The sequence below is a fragment of the Hippopotamus amphibius genome, chromosome 6 (genome assembly GCF_030028045.1).
Source record: "Hippopotamus amphibius kiboko isolate mHipAmp2 chromosome 6, mHipAmp2.hap2, whole genome shotgun sequence".
Lineage (NCBI taxonomy): Eukaryota > Metazoa > Chordata > Mammalia > Artiodactyla > Hippopotamidae > Hippopotamus > Hippopotamus amphibius.
The window spans coordinates 60,115,066-60,136,766 of record NC_080191.1 but is presented as its reverse complement, the minus strand read 5'-3'; the positions used below and the strand labels follow the sequence as shown (position 1 = coordinate 60,136,766).

General features: G+C 43.8%; 1 protein-coding gene across 3 annotated transcripts in view; it reads right to left on the bottom strand.

Annotated features, from left to right (window-relative positions):
- ZDHHC14 (zinc finger DHHC-type palmitoyltransferase 14) overlaps window positions 1–21,701 on the bottom strand; it is a 260,634-nt gene that overhangs the window by 94,944 nt on the left and 143,989 nt on the right. For all 3 annotated transcript variants that reach the window (XM_057739593.1, XM_057739594.1, XM_057739596.1), the window contains exon 2: window positions 11,706–11,866. In XM_057739593.1, the coding sequence (XP_057595576.1) occupies window positions 11,706–11,866 (161 nt within the window). The remainder of the gene's footprint in view (window positions 1–11,705; window positions 11,867–21,701) is intronic.

Genomic DNA, 21,701 nt, shown 5'->3' with positions numbered 1-21,701 from the left:
CCTCATGCCTTCTCTGTCCTCTTTCATGTACCTTCCAGCTTCTGAGTGCTAAAGTCCATCACAAATTTGGGCTACACAGCAGATATGAATGTACTTATATTCTCAGGCAACGAGTCTTAGCCTCAGAACTTATCTACAAGAAACACAACATTTGAGCTATCTCCCATAACTTAGATTTGAGTTTTCTAGGACACAGGAGGGAAGGGAGATAAAGCCCCCACCCCCAAAATCAGCTGTAAATCCCTACACTGCAGCATTAAATTCCAAAGGAGGAAGAAAGTTCACTTGGAAAACAACAGTGAGTTGGTTGGATTACATCAAAGTTTCAGAGGGTAATTGTTGTGACATAGTTTCACTGATATCACAGACCCCAAAGGTACCATGACAACGAAGTTCGAAGTTCACAGAGTATGTCTGCGCATAAATGACGCACGGGCATCTGACAGGTGAGGGATAAGCTGAGAGTGGGTTGCTTGGCAAGCAGCTCTCAGTTAAATTGGATCCCTAAATTTAGACTCCAGCCACAAAACCTGCAGATGTTTGTTACAAAGCAGCATGTGGGATGGCTCCCCGGGCTGTTTAAAAGAAAGAAGAAAAAAAAAAAAAAGCGCTTCCCAAGAAAACTTCAAGGCAGACCTATTACTTCTCTGACCGTAAGCACTTGTTCCCTAAAATTTCATCTCAGCGTGGCGGGTAATCCTTTCCCGGAATCGCACCTGCTCGGCCTCTCGCGTCTCCTCCCAGCTGAGCCCCCGCCCCGCCTCCTCGCCGGTCTATTTCCTCTCTCCTCCCGGAGTCCTTTGTTTCCTTCTATTCCTGAGCTGCCTTTCATGGTACTCTACCCTTGTAATAAGAAAATGCCTCCCACTTTCTAGCACAAAAAGCCTGCCCGCTCTTCTGATTAACCTCCTCCGGGGGGATTTCTCTCCTGAAAGGCCATTCTGGCCTCCCTCCCCCTCCCGCACACCGGCGCGCCAGAGCCTATTTTGCCCAACACGCCCTGCGGATTCTTGGATGAGGTGCCTTATCCGTGACTTCCCTCTAAAACCTATTGACCGACTGACTCATTCCCTCACTCAAAAGAGCTATTGTTTCATCATCCTGCTTTATCCTCCCAAGCATACCAGTTCAAGTAATGATAGTAATATTCCAGTGAGTCATTTAAATATCTCACTTATTTTGCAGCAAGTACAGTTTACTGGTTGAAATTACATGGGTGTGCGTGTAGCTTTGCGTTCTAAAATTATTAACAGAATATGTCACTCCTTCTGTTTAAGTCGCTGAATAGGCTTAATAACCTTCTAAAACATTTAGGTCCCCAGATTTTCATGGTCAAGCACAGGAGGAAGAAGAGTTTATTTCTGGAATCACAGAATAACACTAGAATGGATCTTTGCACTTAATGGATCTATTTTATACGCATCAAAATCAAGGCCCAGAGAAGTTAAAACACTTCTCAGGGTTATACAGCGAGTGGAACAGTTGGGATGCAGGTTCAGTCAACGAAGTGACAGAGCGGGTGCTCACAGTCACACACTTCACTGATGATAAAAACACAGATGGACTTTGAACTCTGCAAAGCACTGTCTCAAGAGAAAGTATTTATTGATCCAGTTGTTATTAACAAGTAATAATAAAGAATGTGAAGCCACCTTCTCAGATTCGCTGCAGGGAGGTTGTTACACTGAATGCTCAAAGTAAATGAAGTGGTAATAAGCCAAACTCCTGGAAATATGATGGTCCTGAGAGCTGAAGAATAGAGGAAGCAAATGCTGACTGCTGGAGAGGATGGTCATAGGTTCAGGGCACTGTTCACAGGGTGGGAGGTGGAAAGGCTTTAGGGCTGTGCTGCTCGGCTTTCGTGTGAATCACTTGCATCTGGTTTACACCACAGATTCTGATTCAGTAGGGCTGGGGGCTCAGGTCCTGCAAGTCTGCTCAGGTCCCTTGTGATGCTGATGTTGTTCTTTCATGGACCGCACTGAGTAGCAAGGATTTAGGGATTCAGTTTCAGAAGCAAAAACGTCAAAGGAGAGGTATAGAACCTGGATGTGGTGTCAGGACCCCAGGCCCGGCTCAGATTCACTCTGTGTGAGCAAGGGTGGACTTGTGCCTGTCTCTCTCTGAGCCTCAGTTTACTCATCTGTAAACTAAAGGATTTGTTCAGGATGGTCTCCATGATGGCTGAAGTCCCTTTAGGCTGGGATGTCCTATGACTCAGAGCTTTGCAGTGAGCTAGCCTACCTGTAGTCAGGGAGATGGCTTCAGAAAACTCTTTGCTTGGAGCCCTGAGATCCATGGGTCAGAATTTTTCTTAGTGCCCCCGACTGGGTGAGGGCGGGCCTCTAGTTTCCGTGAATGTGCTCCAGACTCTTGCTCTTTCCTTTGGCCATATTCTTGAACCGCGTGGTCCCAATGTTCCCATCCCTTTCATGCCACTTGATCCTTCACTTCCCCTCCTTGCAGTGTCTGGCTTCCTCTGTTCCCTTGAAATTGACCTTTTCCTCACCCTGGTTCTTTCATCATCCTTCCCCCTTTTGTGACCTTGTATATGAGAAATGATTACAATTATGGTACTTTTTTTTTTTTTTTAAGTAAAGCATGTCAACATTGCTCTATGTCATCACTTTGCTGATTTAACACAAACTCTTTAAAGACTGTGACCCTGGTGCAGTGAGAGAGAGGGAGACAGAGAGAGAGAAATTTCCCCTTACCTGAAATGAAGTGATAGCACTACTTTTAGAGAGGAGTTCATCAATTGATAGAAGACTTCCCAATCTGTACGTACACACACACACACACACACACATATATGTCAAATCTTCAACTACATTAAGAGAGGCACCCAGTAGATTCAGGATGGAGAATCCAGAGGCCACTAAAATACCTACATAGATTGAGGAATTTAGGCTCAGTGCAGTGGGAGCACAAGAGTGTGATCTTAACAGATTAAATACACCCCCCGACTTGTCTCGATTTCTCTTCCGATAAGAAGAAAAACATACTGCTTGCCACCCTCAAAGATACCCGGAGGACTGTGAAGACAATTCTGTGAGGGGCATCCACCAGGAGAGAAGATAATAATTCTCCACTCCAACCATCACACTGTAAAATGTCCTAACTTCACAAAAAAGTAAACACATTTGCATCTGAAACTGGCCTCAGTTCCAACACATGGTACATTCCCCAAAGTTTGGATTTCTACGGGAAGACGAAATAACATAGGCTTCAATGAACATCCTGGACGAAACACACCCATCCTTCCAAATCCTTCAGAAAAACAAAATCTCCAGCTCCTTCCTTCGGAAACTTGTGGTATTTCCCCAAATACCATAATTCTGAATTGTGACATCTGGTTTCCAGCTCTCCCAGGCTGGGATTTTTTTTTAAAAGAGACAATCAGGAATTTTGACATTCTAAGGAGCCACTCCGCATTTCTGTAGGAGACTCACTGCCTACCCTTCCCTGGCATCAGTACACACTAGATGATTCTGGCATTTTCTCCCAGACAAGGAATCTGCTTTTTTTTTAATGCCTAGGATGCCATTTTCTTCAAAAGCCTTTGTCTCATCCTGTTCTAGAATATATTTCAGATATGGTAGGACACCCTGGCCCCTCCCCCCTTCCCCTAACTCCTTCACAAGCATCAAGGAACATCCAGACATCAGCAAGGCAGCTCCAACAGAGGCATCAGATTGTCTGGAGTTTCCCTGTAGTTCTTCTTCTCCACCCATTTGGGCTCGGGATTTGAGAACCAGGCCCGCTAGCCACAGTGTGCTGTACATGGCTCTCTACTTCTGACCGTGGATATGGCGGGGAGACTTAGCTAATGGGACAGGGAAGTTAGAGGACCAGATGATGCTGACAATTTGGGGGCAGAGAGAATATAACTAATGGGCAAAGGGAAGTGCTACCTGCTCCAGGGGCCCCAGAAATCTCCCCTTGGAGCAACAAGATGGTGAGCAGTAGCAGGCAGTGGTTAAGAGCACAGGGTGTCACGGCAGATGGACCTGCATTTGACTGCCAGCTCTGGCCAGATGACCTTCAGTAAATCACTTTCCTTTCTGAGCACCAGCTTTCTCTTACATAAAACAGGAACGTTAATAGTGTCTACGGGACTTCCCTGGTGGTGCAGTGGTTAGGATTCCGCCTGCCAATCCAGGGGACACAGGTTCGAGCCCTGGTCCGGGAAGATCCCATACGCCCCACATGTCACAACTACTGAAGCCCGCGTGCCTAGAGCCCGTGCTCCACAACAAAAGAATCCTCCGCAATGAGAAGCCCACGCATCTCAATGAAGAGTAGCCCTCGCTCACCACAACTAGAGAAAGCCCGCATGCAGCAACAAAGATCCAACACAGCTAAAAATAAATAAATAAATATTTTTAAAAAAGTGTCTAAACATCTTGGAGTGGCTGTCATGAGTCTTAAATGAGATCATACACAGACAGAGCTTAGCATAATGCCTGGCATGAGAGAAGAACTTAATGAAAATAGCTATTAATACTCTTCTATTTTTTCATCATGGACCAATAAAACAATTACTTTACAGGAAAAGGGTAGAGAATATTTTATTTCAGTGGACACAGTTAAATGTTTAAGCTGGTGCATGAAAGAGAAAGTCTAAAAGCTAATGAAGGGGCATCATAACACTGGAAAGAACAGGGCAGAGAGCAGGCCGCAAGGGAGAGTGAATAGTGACAGCAGGAAGGAATCCCACAGAGGCGGGCGCAGTTCAATTCTGGACAGAGTTCTTGGTCTAGCAGAATGTTCATGAGGTCCTGAAATGACCACAATGCAAATAAAAATTACACAAAGGATAAATTGTGGTAATTCTGGAGGTGAGTAGGGAGATGCAAATAAGAATTGGAGAAATGGTCAGAAAATGTCACCTTCTGAAAAGAAAACTGGCAAAAACCAATCAAGTTAACCACCTTTGATACCTACCTTTTTTTTTCTTGCATATTCAAGTGTGGCTGTCTAGTATACAGCACACAAAGTGACTGCAAAATGTATGGAAGAGGTCATCGTGGGTCTATCACAGCCAATAGACTAGTTATAAGGCAAAAAATAAATGAAATCATCAATTTTACAAGCAATTTTATGGTGAATATTATCAGTAGAAATAACTAACACAACAAGAAGCCAAGCATGGCTTAAAAAATTCACACAGTAAAAAATTAAATCACCAGGAAAATTTGTCTTAGTAGAAATAACAGTTCTATACAAAAATTTGGGACTTCTCTGGCAGTCCAGTGGTTAAGACTCTGCACTTCAAATGCAGTTTGATCCCTGGTCAGGGAACTAAGATTCCACATGCTGCAGGATGCAGCCAAAAAAAAAAGAAAAAAGAAAAGAAAAAGAAAAAATTGAAAAAAATTGAAAAAAAAGAGAAAATTCATAATGGCAACTTTCATAATATAAATAAAAACCTTATCAATAAAAAATCTTATTTATAAATTTTATGCAGAAAAGAAATCACTCCTATAAAAATAATTTTGGTAGAATAAAAATGGAAATGAGAAAAATTGGAAATAGTGTAGCCTTACAATAGAGAAAATTAAGGTCTTAAATTGGCTTAAGAATGTTCTCAGAAAGTATTCTCTTCAACAAAAATCCATCAGTGTTATTAAAATTCCAATTAAAATGTTTCTACTATTAAACACATAATTAAGATGTCTTTGGGGGAGAAAACTAGCAAGTCACATGGGTGGTGAAAACATCCTAAGAACCCTTCCTAGGAACTGCACTCCCTGGGACGGTGTAGACCTGGGCTGCTGACAAGGCCACAGCTTCTCTGGAGGATACCCAGCCCAAGGATGACTTTAGGAGGTAATGGAAGATAAACTCCAGTCTCAGAAATGGTGACTGGTTCTATACACTACAAGGAAAATTCTTGAATGATGAGAATTTGACCAAAAGAGTGTGGGAGAGAGAGAGGAAGAAGGGGGGGGTGGGGAGGAGGGAGGAAAAGGAGAGGAAAGGGGTGGGGAGAAGCGGGAGGAGATAAGGAGCAGGAGGAGGGAGACGGAGTCAGAGCAGACAGAAGGGAGGCGCAGCGGGCGCTGTCCAGCAGAGTGGCATTCTAGGTGGCCAGTGGAAGGTTCAGAGGGAAGACAATAATCCCTCAGATTCTGCCACAGCACAGGTGAATTTTTTAAAGGCCACCAGGGGCTTCCTTTGATCCGATTCCACCCTCACCAAGCAGCTATGAGATCACTCATTTGGTGTTGGGTTACCGTGACACGGAGAGAGAGTTTCCTAAATAACTAGCCGAGTTCACACTTCGGTTCAGGACTGCCTCCCCTGTCTCAGTATCCTCAGGATGGGAAGAGCCAGTGCACGTGGAACGGAAAACGGGAGGGAGACGCACCTCGTTGCCCTAGTTTGGTCCCTGGAAAGGTCTATCCCTAACTGAAATGAAATGCTTTTTCATTTTTCCTTCTTTAGAGAGCATGAAATAAATGTGCTAAGATTTCATTGAAACATCATCTTATTTTCCACAGCCAAGTGATATACGGGAGGACTCCTTATAAAGTAATAGACCAGCTCTGCCGTTTATTTCCATCACACACCGGGTCACTTTTTATGAGAATCTATGTTTGTAGAAGGTGAAGAGAGAACCAAGTGGGGAAAGAGAATTTTTCTTAAAAAATTCTACTATTTACTGAGCTAATCCTGACAAGAATTTCACAGGCTATGGGTCCTTATTCCCATGTTAAAGTTAAGAACATGGTGGGATGAGGTTTAGAAAGTGGACAACTAGCCTAAAGTCCCAAAACCAGAAGATGGGAGAGCCTCCTTCCTTCTCCTCCATCCTCCTCCTCTCTCATTTCCCCTCTTCCTCCTTTTTATCTTTGATAGCTTTATTGTGGTATAGATTACCTACCATAACAGTCGTCCATTGTAAGTGCACAATACAATGATTTAATAAATTTATTAGATTATGCAACTGTCACCACAATCCAGTTTTAGACCATTTTCATCCCTCCAACAAGTACTCTCACGTCCATTTGTGGTCAGCCCTCAGTCCTACCCCCAGCCTGGGCATTCCCTGATCTGCTCTCTGTCTCTAAAAATTTGCCCTTTCTGGACATTCATATAAATAGAACCACACAATATATAGTCTTCTGGTCTGGCTTCTTTCACTTAACATGGTGTTTTTAAGGTTTATCCAAGTTGTTGCCGATGTCAACACTTTGATCCATTTTACCACTTCACAGTATTCCACAGTATTCCACTGACCACATATTGTTCATCCGTCCACCCACTGAGGAACATGTGGGTTGTTTCCAGTTTTTGGCTATTAGGTATAATGCACATACAAGGACATGTGTTTTCATTTCTCTTGGCTATATACATAGGAGTAAAATTGCTGGGTCATATGGTAACTTTAACTTCTTGAGGAATTTTAAGGAAGTGTCTTCCAAAGTGGCTGCACCATTTTACATTCCCACCTGTAATGCATGAGGGTTCCAATTTCTCCATATCCTCATCAACACTGTCAGTCTTTTTGGCTGGACCCATTTTAGTGGGTGTCAAGTGGTACTGCATTAAGGTTTTGATTTGCATTTCCCTAATAACTGATGATGTTGAGCATCTTTTCATGTGCTTATTGGCCATTCATATAGCTTCTCTGGGACAAATGTTCAATTCTTTACCCATCTTTTAATTGGGTTGTTTGTCTTATTATTGAGTTGTAAGAGATTTTAATATGTTCTAGATAAATGTACTATATATATATATGTGGGTTTTTTTTGGCTGTGTTGGGTCTTCGTTGCTGTGTGCAGGCTTCCTCTAGTTGTAGCAAGCGGGGTCTACTCTTCATTGTGGCAGTGCATGGGCTTCTCATTGAGGTGGTTTCTCTTGTTGTGGAGCACGGGCTCTAGGGTGCATGGGATTCAGTAGTTGTGGCATGCGGGCTCAGTAGTTGTGGCTCACAGGCTTTAGAGCACAGGCTCAGTAGTTCTGGTGCATGGGCTTAGCTGCTCTGAGGCATGTGGGATCTTCCCACACCAGGGACTGAACCTGTGTCCCCTGCATTGGCAGGTGGATTCTTAACCACTGTGCCACCAGGGAAGTCCCAAGTACAAGATATTTTATCAGATATAAGATCTGAGAATATTTTCTCCCAGTCTGTGGCTTGTCTTTTCATTTTCTTAAATGGTATCTTTTGAAGCATAAAAGTTTTTAATTTGGTGAAATTCAGTTTATCATCTTTTTCTTTTACAGATCATGTTTTTGGTGTCATATCTAAGAACTCTGCCTAACACAAGGTTATGAAAATTTTCCGTTTCCTTAGGAAGTTTTATCATTTTAGCTCTTATATGTAGGTCTATGATCCATTCTAAATTAGAATTTGTGTATGGTGTGAGGTAAGGATTCAAATTCATCTTTCGAATATGGACAACCTATTTCTTTACTTGCTATGTGTTTTTTCAGATTTTGTGTTTCTTCTTGAGTCCTTTTTTTTTTTGGTAATTGTGGCTTTCTAAGAATTTGTCCATTTATCTAAGCTGTCTAATTTGTAGCATAAAGTTAAAATCTTTTAAATTTCTGTGCAGTTGATAGTGGTGCCCCGCTTTTATTCCTGATTTTGGTAATTTGTATCTTCTCTCTTTTTTTGGAGTGGGGGGTCAGGGGAGTATAGTTACAGGTTTGTCAATTTTGTTGGTCTTCTCAAAGGACTAACTTTGAGGCTCACTGATTTTCTCTGTTGTTTTCTATATTCTATTTCATTGCTCTCCACTGTCATCTTTATATTTATTTATTTATTTATTTATTTATTGGCTATGTTGGGTCTTCGTTGCTGCACACGGGCTTTCTCTAGTTGTGACGAGTGGGGGCTACTCTTCATTGTGGTGCACGGGCCCCTCATTTTGGTGGCTTCTCTTGTTGTGGAGCACAGGCTCTAGGCACATGGGCTTCAGTAGCTGCAGCACATGGGCTCAACAGTTGTGGCTCATGGGCTCAACAGTTGTGGCTCACGGGCTCTAGAGCGCAGGCTCAATAGCTGTGGCACATGGGCTTGGTTGCTCCACAGCATGTGGGATCTTCCTGGAGCAGGGATTGAACCTGTGTCCCCTGCACTGGCAGATGGATTCTCAACCACTGTGCCACCTAGGAAGTCCCCACCTTTAATACTTCCTTATTTCCTACCTGCTTTGAGTTTAATTTTGTTCTTCTTTTTCTAGTTTCTTAAAGTGAAAGTTTCGGCTTCTGGTTTTTTCCATCTCCACTCCAAATCAAGTCAGCCCCTCAGACAGAACACTGCTGGTTTTCAGAGCTTGTCCTGTCCAGGTAGAACTCTCTCACCTCTGAATGCAAATTGGGGATTAGAGCAGCCCTAGGACACAATGCCACAGACTCCCAGTGTTCTTACCCAAAGTTCATCAGTTTTTCATGAATAACCCCTCCTCAAATTCCAGGTCATGAAATGATTGTTTCTGATCATTTTGTCTAGTCTTATCATTGCCTTTTGGGGAAGGATGTACCAGGCTACTCATTTCTGCCACATCAAAGCCCTGTCTCTACAGCCCCTTTTCTCTTCTTCACAGGAAAAAAATTTGGTTTCATCCTTTACCCCATCTAGTTCTCTCACAGAATCTATGTGTCTGGGCAAGGAGAGGGCATAGAGGCAGAGCTGGTTTTTAAAAAATTGCTTATGTTGAAAAATACTGCTCTTACACTTTAAATATATGCAGTTTATTATATGTCAATTATATCTCAATAAAATCCGTGGGGGGAAAAAAAAATGACAGGCCCTTGCGTTACAACACTCTTTCCCACTGACCTCCTAAAATCACTCTGCCTGCTATCAGAATCTACGTGAATGAGTCAGTCAGTATATTCGCTTCAAAATTCCTTGATCTTCATCCCATCTCCATTATCTCCATTAGCAAACTGTTGGACTGGATTATAAATTAAAAAATGGGAGAATATTGGCAATTCCATATGGTTTGAGAAAAAAAAAAAAAAGAAAAATACTGCTCTGAGGTTATCAGCTTTAAGAAAAAATACAAAAAACAACAAAAAATTGTACTTTTAGTGAACCATTCAGCCTCCTCAGTGTGAATAATGGAAACTCTGTGCCTCTGAGAATCTGCATTTATAACAGAGACTTCCAATGGCACTCTTTATTATCCACTTTGTAAGAAAGGCAAAAACCCCACAGTTCCTAATCTTGCTGATTTTGCAGATGCTCCTAGCACCAGTGGGGAGGTGGGAGAGAAAATAGGATCACAGCAAGAAAATACTTAATGGCCAGTGCAGGGAGCTGGGCTCTCTGCACACTGCCTGAGTAGGAGTCTCAAGCTTGTGCTAATGTGACGTGGGCATAGACTACACAGTTTCTATAGGCCCCATTCTATTCCTTGAAGGAAACCGGGCCTGATCTCTCTCTCTCCCCTACAACCCGTAAAGAACAAGAGCTGAGACCCAGGAGACCTGGGCTGAAGGCTCTGTTTCTACCACTTTCTCCCATTTAACTGCTTTGGGGTTTCATTTGCTTATTTGTAAAATGGATGTGATAATAAAGTCTTCTTCATAAACTTGCTGGGATGTGATCAAATTCAGTGACCATCATGGATGGCCTTTACAAATTATTAACAAGCTATAAGTGTAGGCTTTTAATTAAGAAATAATACCCTGTGTTCAAATCTCAATTTGTGGTGTCAAAGAAAGAGACTGTCTCCCCACTTCCCTACCTCAGGACACAAGCAGGCTGCAGCCCAGCAGACAACTCATATATACTCCCATTATTCACTCCTTTACTGCTCCCCTCCCAGGTGACAGGGATGAAGGATGGAAGCTGATGCTCAGAGAAGGACACGGCTGTGCTTCAGCATTTGGGGAGGTGGACCAGAGCAGATGCTGCCTATCAAGACCCACGCTTGTACCTCTTCATACAGTGGAAAGTGGGGGTCTTTCATCTGAGTGGGCTGGGAAGGGAAGCCCACTGGGAGAGAACTATTTCTGTCAAATGATTTTTCACACCTAAACTTTATGTTCACATTGAGTCATCACAGCCCGCTGCCACGCCTGTCAAATTATCATTGTACCACAGCAAAGCTACACATTCACAAAGGCAAACTTTTAAGAGGAAGCTCTCTTTTTAATTAAAAAAAGGACTTCAAGGGCTCTATGTATGAGGGATTAGGACTGGTTTTAATATCTTTAAAATGGATTGCTGTAAATGTTTAATCCTAGGATTTCTAATATCTAAGGAAAAATAAAGCCATTCATCTCAATATATATCAGAAATATATATATTTGTTATGCCTTAATAAAGGAAATGCCAGAGCCTAGGATGGATAAATGGGACAGCAGGTTTATATTATGGAAACCAGAGTTAAGCTACGATGATAATAAAAGGGAATAAAGAGCAGGCACCAAGAACTACAGCTTTCACAACAGAGGCTCCTTCTCAGAGCAGACTCGGACACTCAGGTTTCAAAGAGCTTGGTGGCGGTGGCCTGCCTGATGGCCACCGGTCCCTTGGCCTTACTTCTGACCACTTTACATCCCACCTCCTACTCAGGTCATCCTCAGCCCAAGTGAATGAAGACTTCGGGACTCCTCCCCGGGGACTCGGCACTGTCCAGTGCCCAGCCCCTCTTGCCCGGGGTTCCTCGCCTGTCCTCCCGCACTGGGGCTAAGCACAGGTGGGCAGTGACCAGAGACTAAGGGTGGACCTTCAGGGTTACCTATTTGCCTTTCCAGGTCGGCGGCTTCATCCGGCGTGGCTCGCGGAAGGACGCCAGGGTCACTGAAGCTGGTGCGCAGCAGGGTCCCCATCACAAAGAAGAACAGAATGCCACCAACCACGGGGATGGCGGGGGTGATTTTCACTGCTAGATACGGACAGCTGCCAACAGGGTGGGGAGGCAGGAGGAGAGGGAGAGAGAAAGGAAAGACAGTGTCAGTGATCAACAGGAAGCAGTCTGTATTTTCCAAGAAACTAACGGCTTTTTTGGAGAAGCAAAATTGATTTCCATTAAAAATTCATCTATGTTTTAAGCATCTACATTTGGGGAAGTCTGCAATTCTCTCTTGTGGACAATTTAACCCTCCCTTCTCAGCTACAATAATCCTCTGCTCCCACCGTGCTACTCAGGAAAGACTCTGGCAGAAAAATTAAAAGAATCCTGCTTGTCCAATCGATGTAAGATGCACAGAGCTTGCACCCTTTGTGCTGTAAACACAGCACATGAATTATGTGATTCCCCACCCATCCCTGGAATTGCATAACATAGGAAGACACCAGCTTAGAACTGTCTTCATCAGAGCCAGTCTTTCCTCCCTGGGTCAGACAACACAGGGCACAGAATACAGAAACCCACAAGCCACCCTCAAAAGGCAAGAAACCATTTTTTCAATATTTTTGAGCTAATCTATCCAAAAGAAGTTAATAAGCTATGGAAATGTACTTGCAGGCTGGTTTTCCAAGAGGATTAAAAGGATTTAGGTAGCTGGAATATAATAGTCTCAGGCTCTTCCAGAAGGCATTTGAGCTACCAACGGATGAACATGGCCCAATTCGATTCTATGAAACCCCTTCACTGTCCTGCAGTGAGTGAACTGACATGCAGCAGGGGCTGTGATGAGTCAGGGAGAGGTGCCCTTGGGACAGACTGACGTCTATGACAGCCGGCTCCGGGGATCCAGGAAACAGGGCAGCTTTAAGCACCACCCTGTCCCACTGTCACTGCCCCTTGACTCTGCAGAGGTGGTGAGAAGTGGAGGGAAAACTAGCTCAGTGCCTGGAGTCGAGCGAAGGATGGCCCTGCAATGACCATGGTCAGTGTATTGCCATCATACTCAGCAACACCATGGGCGTCGAGGAGCACTACATGGAATTATGGAATTGTAACATCCAGAGCAGAAAGCGCTTCCTAGATGGTCTCCCTCACCAGGGGATATTCTTCCAGAGACTCAAGACCAAACAAAGAGAGGGAGCTGGAGAAGAAAAGGTTGGAAAGCTTTGCTCCAGAGGTGAGCAGGGGGAGCATTCCTGGGGTGTGGGGAACAACCGGCTACTCCTGTGCGGCGCTTGCAGGGAGGCGATGAAGTCTGTGATGGGATGGTAAGGGGACGCTGGCAAGTACCCAGGCCTCGGGGACCATTGGCCATGGTCCCATTTGCCGAGACCAGCATCAGGCATGCTAGAACATCTAATTTTCAAGCAGCTGGCGACTCGGACAGGTCTATGTGGAGTGGTTACTGTGAATGAAAAACCAAGTCCTGAATCGCCTGCTCTGCAGAAACCCAGAGATTTTCCAGCTACTTTAAGAAGATGGAAGAGCAACCCCAAACATGACTAGGTAAGATTTCCTGCCAGGTGGGTGGACTGTTGTCTCCAAGAGAATCACCTGATTTAGAGAGACAAATCTATATGACATTTCTAACTTCTGTTTCATCTTTCCCACACCAGCTCCCCTGCAGAAACAGAACAGAGCAAACAACAGAAAGTATCAGCTCACACTGGGCTGGACTGCCTATTGTGACTTCTTTTCACAGGATTCATGGGAGACCATAACACACTGTTTATTGTCATTCCTGTTGCAATGTCCCCTCGCTGCCCAGACTCCCAGACACTTGGAGCCTTTTGAACATCCTCAGAGATTCTCATAGGCAAGTGAATTTGGCAAAGAGGAGAAGACATACAGAACTTGCTGTGGAAAAAAGGAATACAAGAGAGTCTAAGCTGAAGAAACCCCCTTGGGGAAAGCATTCGCTTTAATTATGGAAAGGACTTTTTTAATCCAATGGATTTCACTGTGTACAGAGTGAAGTCAATCAGAAAGAGAAAAACAAGTACCGTATGCTAACGCATATATAGGGTATCTAGAGAAATGGCACTGATGAACCTAGTGGCAAGGCAGGAATAGAGATGCAGACACAGAGAACGGACTTGAGGACACGGTGGGGGGGGGGGGTGGAGAGGCGAAGGGGAAGCTGGGACGTAGTGAGAGAGGAGCACTGACATATACACACTGCCGATTGTAAAATAGATGGCTAGTGGGAAGCTGCTGCAGAGCCAGCGAGATCAGCTGAATGTTTTGTGAAGACCTAGAGGGGTAGGAGAGGGAGGGTGGGAGGGAGGCTCAAGAGGGAGAGGATATGGGGATACATATGTATACATGTATACATATAGCTGATTCTCTTTGTTGTACAGCAGAAACTAACACAATATTATAAAGCAATTATACTCCAGTAAAGATGAGAAAATTAAAAAAAAAAGTCATTGCTTTTCCTAGAGTTTTTTCAGACAAACACTAACATAATTAATACTCTCTAGTGAGTTTTCAGTTTTCCTTAAAAATCTGATTTTATAATTTTAGGTACTGAAAAGTTTCCAGTGAAACACTTTCCTGCAATAGAAATCCACTAGTCCTGAAAATTAGAAAGAAAACACTTAAAAGATGGTGCCTCCTGGGGTGCCTCCTGTTTTTTTGTTGTGTGGTTTTTTTTGTTTGTTTTTTGTTTTTGCCTTTAGGAGCCCTTCTTTTATTGGGAAATAAATACAGTCAAACATGTAGGCCAGCCCTACGGCCTCTCACAGAACTTGCATTTCAACTTGACACACGTAGAGAATAAAAGTCTTGTCAGGAAATGACCATCTTCCCTTTACAGTTTCAATATAAAGTGACAACAAAATCCCATTCACACTGCACTGAAATGTTCCTGTGGCTGCCTCCCAGCGCTAGGATATGGTGCAGTGCCCGGGGCTACAGAAACAGATAACTTTTCAGGCACGTCTATTATGTTACATGGAGCATGTCTGAACTGTGACAGGGAGCTCCTGCGAAGAGGTGGTGGTAAATGTCAATCGCTGCAAGTCTATTGACTGCATCTCTGACTGTGATATCAGTCAGATTAACAGCAAGGAACTCAAACTCTAAAATTAAACATTAAAAAGTATTTGTGCCATAAAATATGACAATAGCTTTGTTACTCTTATTGTTACATAAAAAGCAACCTGAAATTGTATTGAGCCTTGAAAATGTGCTAGTATACTACACTCAGAAATAAACACAGTCCATATTGAAGGCATAAAATTGACCCTGAGACTAATAAATTTCTACTTATATAGATTAGCCTTATTATTATTATTATTTTAGTCTAAAAGAATCTACTCTAGATGGCTTTTATTTATTTATTTATTTATTTATTTTAAATGTTAGGAAAATGATCAATTGTGTAGAGGAGAATTTTTCCAGAATTTAAATTCAGAACTCAACAGAAGAATGCCTGTTTGAACAAAGGCAGAGAAGACAACAGGCCAACTTTTTCCTCTTTCTAATTATTAATGAGTTTGAATAAGAAACAATTGGAACAGTTATTAAGCAGTTGCACCCGGGTCACAGCTGGACAATATGACCTGGACAGACCAGTCAGTAGGATGTGATCCACCTTGGAGGTTTAGGGGTGGAATTTATTTAGCTCCATTTGGCTTCTCCAAGGATGGATACTTCAGTGCTGCTGGAATCCTCCTGCGGGGTTGATTTAGTAGATCTTAGGTTATGGTGTATTTGTTTTTTCCCTTTTGGTTCTGAGATGTAATTGGTTGACCTCAGAGTTTGCCCAGAGCAGGAGGTAAGCCATGTCCTAAACAGCTTCTCGTTGTCCCAAGTGCACTGTATGTGGGGCTACCCACTCCTCCAGGCTGATGGTGCTTCGGGCCTCCTGTTGCCTCCACCCGCCTCTCCCCACCTCCCATCCAGGATGCCTGCTGCCCTTGCTAATATCTGATGTTCAAAATTAGAGATCAATATCTTTACCTTAACTTTTCTGTCCCCTGGTGCGTTCTCATGGCAGAGATAAGACACTGTAGTTTAAGCTGTTTGCACTTGAGTGTTGAATGAAAGGAGGAAGACCGAGGAATCTAGTTGACAGGCAAATGCCTACCACCCTGTGAAAAACCCAGATCGATCAAGACTTTTCTGGTCATGAGATGAAGGTAACAGGAAGTCCTTCAGTCACTTTAAGAGGCAGACAGTCTCATTAAGTAATTCAAAGTGTAACAATCCCAATTACTAGTGCAAACTTCTAACTTGGTCTTGTGTGAAACCTCCTGCCCCTCCCCAGCTGGCCAACTGCAGTTTCTGGCCCCTTTGTGGCTGGAGAAGAAGAGACATGGGGGCAGGAGGCAGGGGGGCCGGAGGCACTGATTTGGAAGCTCTGTTACAAGGCAGCTTTGCACTCTCCGGGTCTACCAGATGTTTAAACCGGTCCCTCTGGAGTCTGTGAGTCCTTCAGCAGCCCCTGAGAGAGCCTAAGTGCACTTCCCTGGGGGTACCCATCTCCTCTCTCCCTCTTCTTGGGTAGAGAGGAGGCAGCCTTCCTCTGGCCCTGAGTCCCATCCTTCCACCTCACTGTGGCCCCATTCCCTGACTCTCAGGAACCTCAGGAGTACTGCCCTGAATTCCCTGGCTCTCTCTTCCTACCCAGGGGACAGCAGAACAGCCATCTCAGCCCTATGCCTGCCCTACTTCAGGCTGCCCCAACCACGCCACCACGTCTCTACTTCAGAGCCTGCAACGACTCCCCTTCTCCTGCCAAATCACCTTCAAGCTCATTCTCTGGCATCCATTCCCCATTGTGCCTGGTCTCCGGTCTCTCCTTCTCATTCCCTGTCCCACCCCCCTTTTCACACGTACGGAGACAGCAACCCTGACCCCTGGCCTTCCCGGAAAGGTGACTGCCACCCAGCCCTGATGTCTGGAACGCCCTCACCCCCAACTTGGCTTGTTAAAGCCGCCCCAACTTTCAAGGTCCCATGAAGACCTGGTGAAAAGATTTTCTTGGCTCACCCCCAAGCAAAAGGGCTGGCTTCTTTTTCTAAACCTCCGTAATATTTTTGTTTGCTTCTCTCAATGGTACTTGTGGCTGTTTGTGGACATGCCTCAAGAACTTCACTGGACTGGAGGTCCTGGAGGGTGAGACAGGGCCCTGGGCAGCGTGTGTCCTTCACAGCACCGGGCACAATGCCTCACACAGGGCAGGTATGTGATAAGTACTTGTCAAGTAATTGAATGAATGGGACATATTCCCTGAATTTTGCAGTAACAGAGAAAAGAGCAGGAAAGTCAAATCAGCCATATTCTCAACATCAACAATGTACCCTGTGTCCAGAACTTGCTTCTCTATCTTCTAAGCTTGCTAGGTCTCGTAACCTCCTTCAAACAGGTGCTAAGGATCTGCCCTGTCCAGGATGCTTCCACCACTCAGAAAAGGTGGGATTGCACACACTGAGTTGAGCGTGCGCAACACACTCTAAAGTTCTAGCAGATGAAGCACCATGTGTTGGTACAACTTTGGACAATACTAGGTGCTCTGTGACAGTTGCCCGTCCTACGAGCCTCTGTATTTCACACGACAACGTTGAGTTACTCATTGAAGTCTTAGACGTTGCTCTTTATAAAAGCAGCAGAGTTCAGGCCCCCAAGCAAACAACGAGATCAGTGCTGCACAAACACCTTCGAACGGCTGCTCAGAAAAAGCCGAGAGCATCTGCAGTCCTGCTGGTAAAGACAAGGCAATAAGCAGGCCCAGCCCACGAAGGTGATCACCAGACCTCTGGAAGGAGGCGAGACTGGTGGGAAAATCTCAGCCAACCCACAGTAACTGGCATGACTTAATTCCCGAAGCGCTGCAAGCGGCAAAGAAAATTCTTAGCCTGAGCTCAGACAACTTGAAAACGGCTCCTTCACATTTCTGAGCAACTGCGGATGGGCTCTCCAATTCTGAGTGCCATCTGTGATGAGGAAGACTCCTTCCCCCGAGGGCCTGGATTTGATACAAGCTGATGATGCAGCTGCCAAAGATATAAACACCAAACGCAGTCCTCTTTGGGTATGAAGAATTGTAACCTACATACAACCCAGAGCTGTGTGGATAACAGGCTACGAGCATCTTAGTCTTCATAAAGCTCAATGGGAAAGTGACAGGAGGAAAAGAAAGAATCTGAAAGCATGCATTTCATAACATAAGAGAAATGAGCTAATTTAGCACCACATGAAACAAATGCTATCATGATGCAAAGCCTATACAGTAATCCTCCTTCTATCATATACATCAGTGAGCTATTTGCCTTTAGATATGATGATTAAATACCTACTGCAAACTGTCAACTCACTGTACATTAGAGGTAAAGAAAGGTCCTTCCAGTAATAATTAGAAAATGCAGCATTGCCAAAAGATTAGAGGGAATTTTTTCAGTTCTGATAGCAATCTTCTCAAAACTTTAGGAAAAATAATTATTTGTATTTTGATGTTTATACATGAAGGGTGAAACCATTTCCTAGATGTTATACTATCTGAGGCTATGCAATTAGTGTATTATGTCATTAATTATGACAAAATTATTTTACCATCAAACAGATATTGACACTGCAGAATCAATACTCTCATTAATTCTGTATTTCTATTTAGAAACTGGCTTATAGGTTATAATTTACTCTCAGTAAAACTGATTACTTGGATGAAAATCCTGGGACTAAACTAATTTCTTAAACATTTCAGATAAGAAATCTGGATTTCATTATTGGGTAGCTAGGTCTCTCTGTTTCTCCACAGGATATTCTTTGGGAGAAGATTAGTTTACTTAAAAAACAAAAACAAAACAATATTAACAAGACGTAGCAGAGACATGAAGACCAAGTGGCCTTTGGAACAAAAAGTAGAGAATCTTCTGCAATTGATAACAGATGTAGAATCTACCTGCCCACAGGCCATGACTGACCCTTTGAAATGGTAGGAAGGTGAGCAGAAAGACATAGTAAACGTATAATAGTATTAATATTGCATAAGAACAACAAAAAAGTAGAGTCTCTTTTCCCACAGCAAAACAATTTGAGTCATTTTTTAATATTTTGCCTGCAAATGAATATGCATACCAAAAAAACCTCGTTAATTATAGCTCATGACCCCTGAGTACAACATGACATATGTTTGACATTTTTGTTCTGTCCTGTACATATGAAAGCATAAACAAGAGAATAACTATTCTTTATACATACGCAATTAAAGTTGGTACCAAGGGGAGGGGCGTGGCCTTGCTTCCTTGATGCTACACTTAACGAAGGAGGTTTCTACATTTCAGAAATCACAAAGTTCAGCTGTTATTTTAAACGTCAGTGTCTGGACTGCAATGCATTTCAATACTAAATAGATAAGGCAAATGATCATAAAATGAAATAATCTGATCCAATGACTCACACATCTGAAATAATAACAGAGTGGCATTGTGAGGGCAGTAGTAAAAATGATCTTTTCCCTTTTCATGTGAATCACTGTAAAATAACTGTATTTTTCATTTATAGGCAGTGACATAAACACCATTACTTTTATGATTTGTTCCTTAATCACATATTTAGAAATAAATGTACCACTACAGGGCAAAGATAAGCACATTACTTGGAGACAGAGAAAAAAAGTGGACTCGGAAATAACATCCACTCACAATCCTAGAATGGGAAAGACCAGATGATTTCATAGAGTGCCACCCGCCGCGAGACACCCTACAGCAACACCCAGTGTTTGAAAAGCCCTTTCTTAGCAATTGCACATTGCGATGAATCTATCAATATTATACGGAAGGAGGGGGTTTAAATAAATGAACGCTGGGACCAAAGGAGAAAAATATATAACAAAAAGAGACTGGGAGGAAAAGCTCAAACGCAGAGAGAACGGACAGGGAGAGGAGAACTCCACGTAGAAATGTGTGGACCGTGACAATGACTCACGGTGTCATCAGAGACTCCGCGGCTCATCTTTACGGCAGGCTATGTCTACTTTCTCAACGAGAGCTGCAGCTTTCGGGCTTATGAAGGGAAGAAGGCCAATGAAACTCTCCCTACAGGGGAGAGGACAGTTGCTAATGACTCTGCTTTCTCCCCGCAGACCTCCTGGCTAGATGTGGTTACAGCGGGGATGTCTCCATACAGCACAGTCTCGCCTGAAGCCTGTGGAGCTATGTGACAAAATCGGTGTCATTATTCTTAATTCAGGGCCTCCCAGACCACTCAGACAGGTCCAGCTACAGACCCAGAAACTGGGAAGTTGTAGTTTAAAAATACAGGCTTCAAATCACAGTGTGGAAACAGCCCCATTTCCCCATCTACTATTGAGAATGTGCAAGGGCTTGTTAGGGAAAATTGTGGTGTTTCAAATGTTTTTGGCCACGTGATTTTTGAGTTTGATGTAAAGTTTCAAGAAGCCAAAGGTTTCTGGCCAGTGTGTGGATCACGGGGAGAAAAGCCAGTATTTCTCTGCCTCCAACTGGCTCTTTAATGACCCAACGGGATTACTTAGGCATGGTGACCATACATCCATTAGAGTCCTAACTCACATGATTGTTCGTGTCATTTTCAGAGCGAGAATGGCTGCTGAACTAATTGGCCACAGTAACTCCATCGTCTTGCTTTCAGTGCATCCTGGACCCGTAAGAAATTAGCAGGATGAGAGAGGTCCCTGTGGGAAGTTCCCCGCCTTGGGGCACGCTGGGAGTGTGTGCTGGGTGAGGCCTCTATATAGAGGGGCCAGAGGAGAGAGCCGGGATTTGCTCTGGCCGTAAGCAGAATTCCAAGGTATGGTTGCTTCTGATCCTGTTTTACATTTGACAGGGTGTCCACCCTCCTTCCATTTTGACAACTTTGTACAGGAAAGTCTTACTGGGACTTCAGCTCTACTCGTAATTCCTGATTTCATCAAATCTAAGGTAGCCAACTTTAAGATGTACCATTAAGGAAGAGGTTGCCAAATAAAACAATATTCTCTAATCACTGGGAATCTTCATTTTATGCTTATTGAAAGAGCTATTTTAGATTGATTTAGACATCAATTTTAAAATCACACACCAATGGTGCACATATATTTTTTAAAATGTGAGTGAAATAAATTGGTCAAAGGACTCCTAAAACATCTTCACAGTTCTCGGACCCAGGCTTTGACTCAGAGGTGGCGCAGCCTGGGGTTTCGGCACAGTACCCTCCGGGTGCACCCAGAGCCATAGCTTCCCGACCCCCCTCCTGCCCCACAGGCCACCCCATCCCTCACCTTCCACTCCACCCTCTTGCCCATTCTGTCCCTCCTCACGCCCCTTTGTGGCGCGTGGAACATTCCAGGCAGGCCTCTGCTCAGGGCTTCTGTCTATGCTGTGCCCTCTGCCTAGAATGCTGTTCCCGCAGATCCGCAGAGCTTCACACCTCCTGCAAGTCTTTGCTCAAATATCACGTTCCCAGCAGAGCCTTCTCTGACCTCGATTTGTAAAATCACAGCCCTGCTACCTCCAGCACCGCCTGCCCTCTGGGTTCCCTTCCAGGCTCTCCTTTTCCTTCCATCACTTGGCAGAATGTACACATTCACTTTCATACTGTCTGACTCTCCCACTAGGGAAAAAAAAAAAGCTCCAAGCAATGAGGAATTTTGTCCACTTGGTTCAAAGATGTAGCCCATGGTGCGTGGAACTGAGTCCAGCACACGGTAGCCTGCAGTAATTATCTGTCGAATGAACTGAAAACACAGGATACAAAGTAGACTTGGGATGATGCCATTTTGGTTTCAAATACACATTTCTATTCATAACTGGAAAAATATGCCCCAAAGTATTACCTCATTTTTCATGGTGAAAAGTGTGAAGGTGATTTTGTGCGTACATGCTTTTTGGTAGTTTCCAAAATTTCTTTTTCAAACATGGC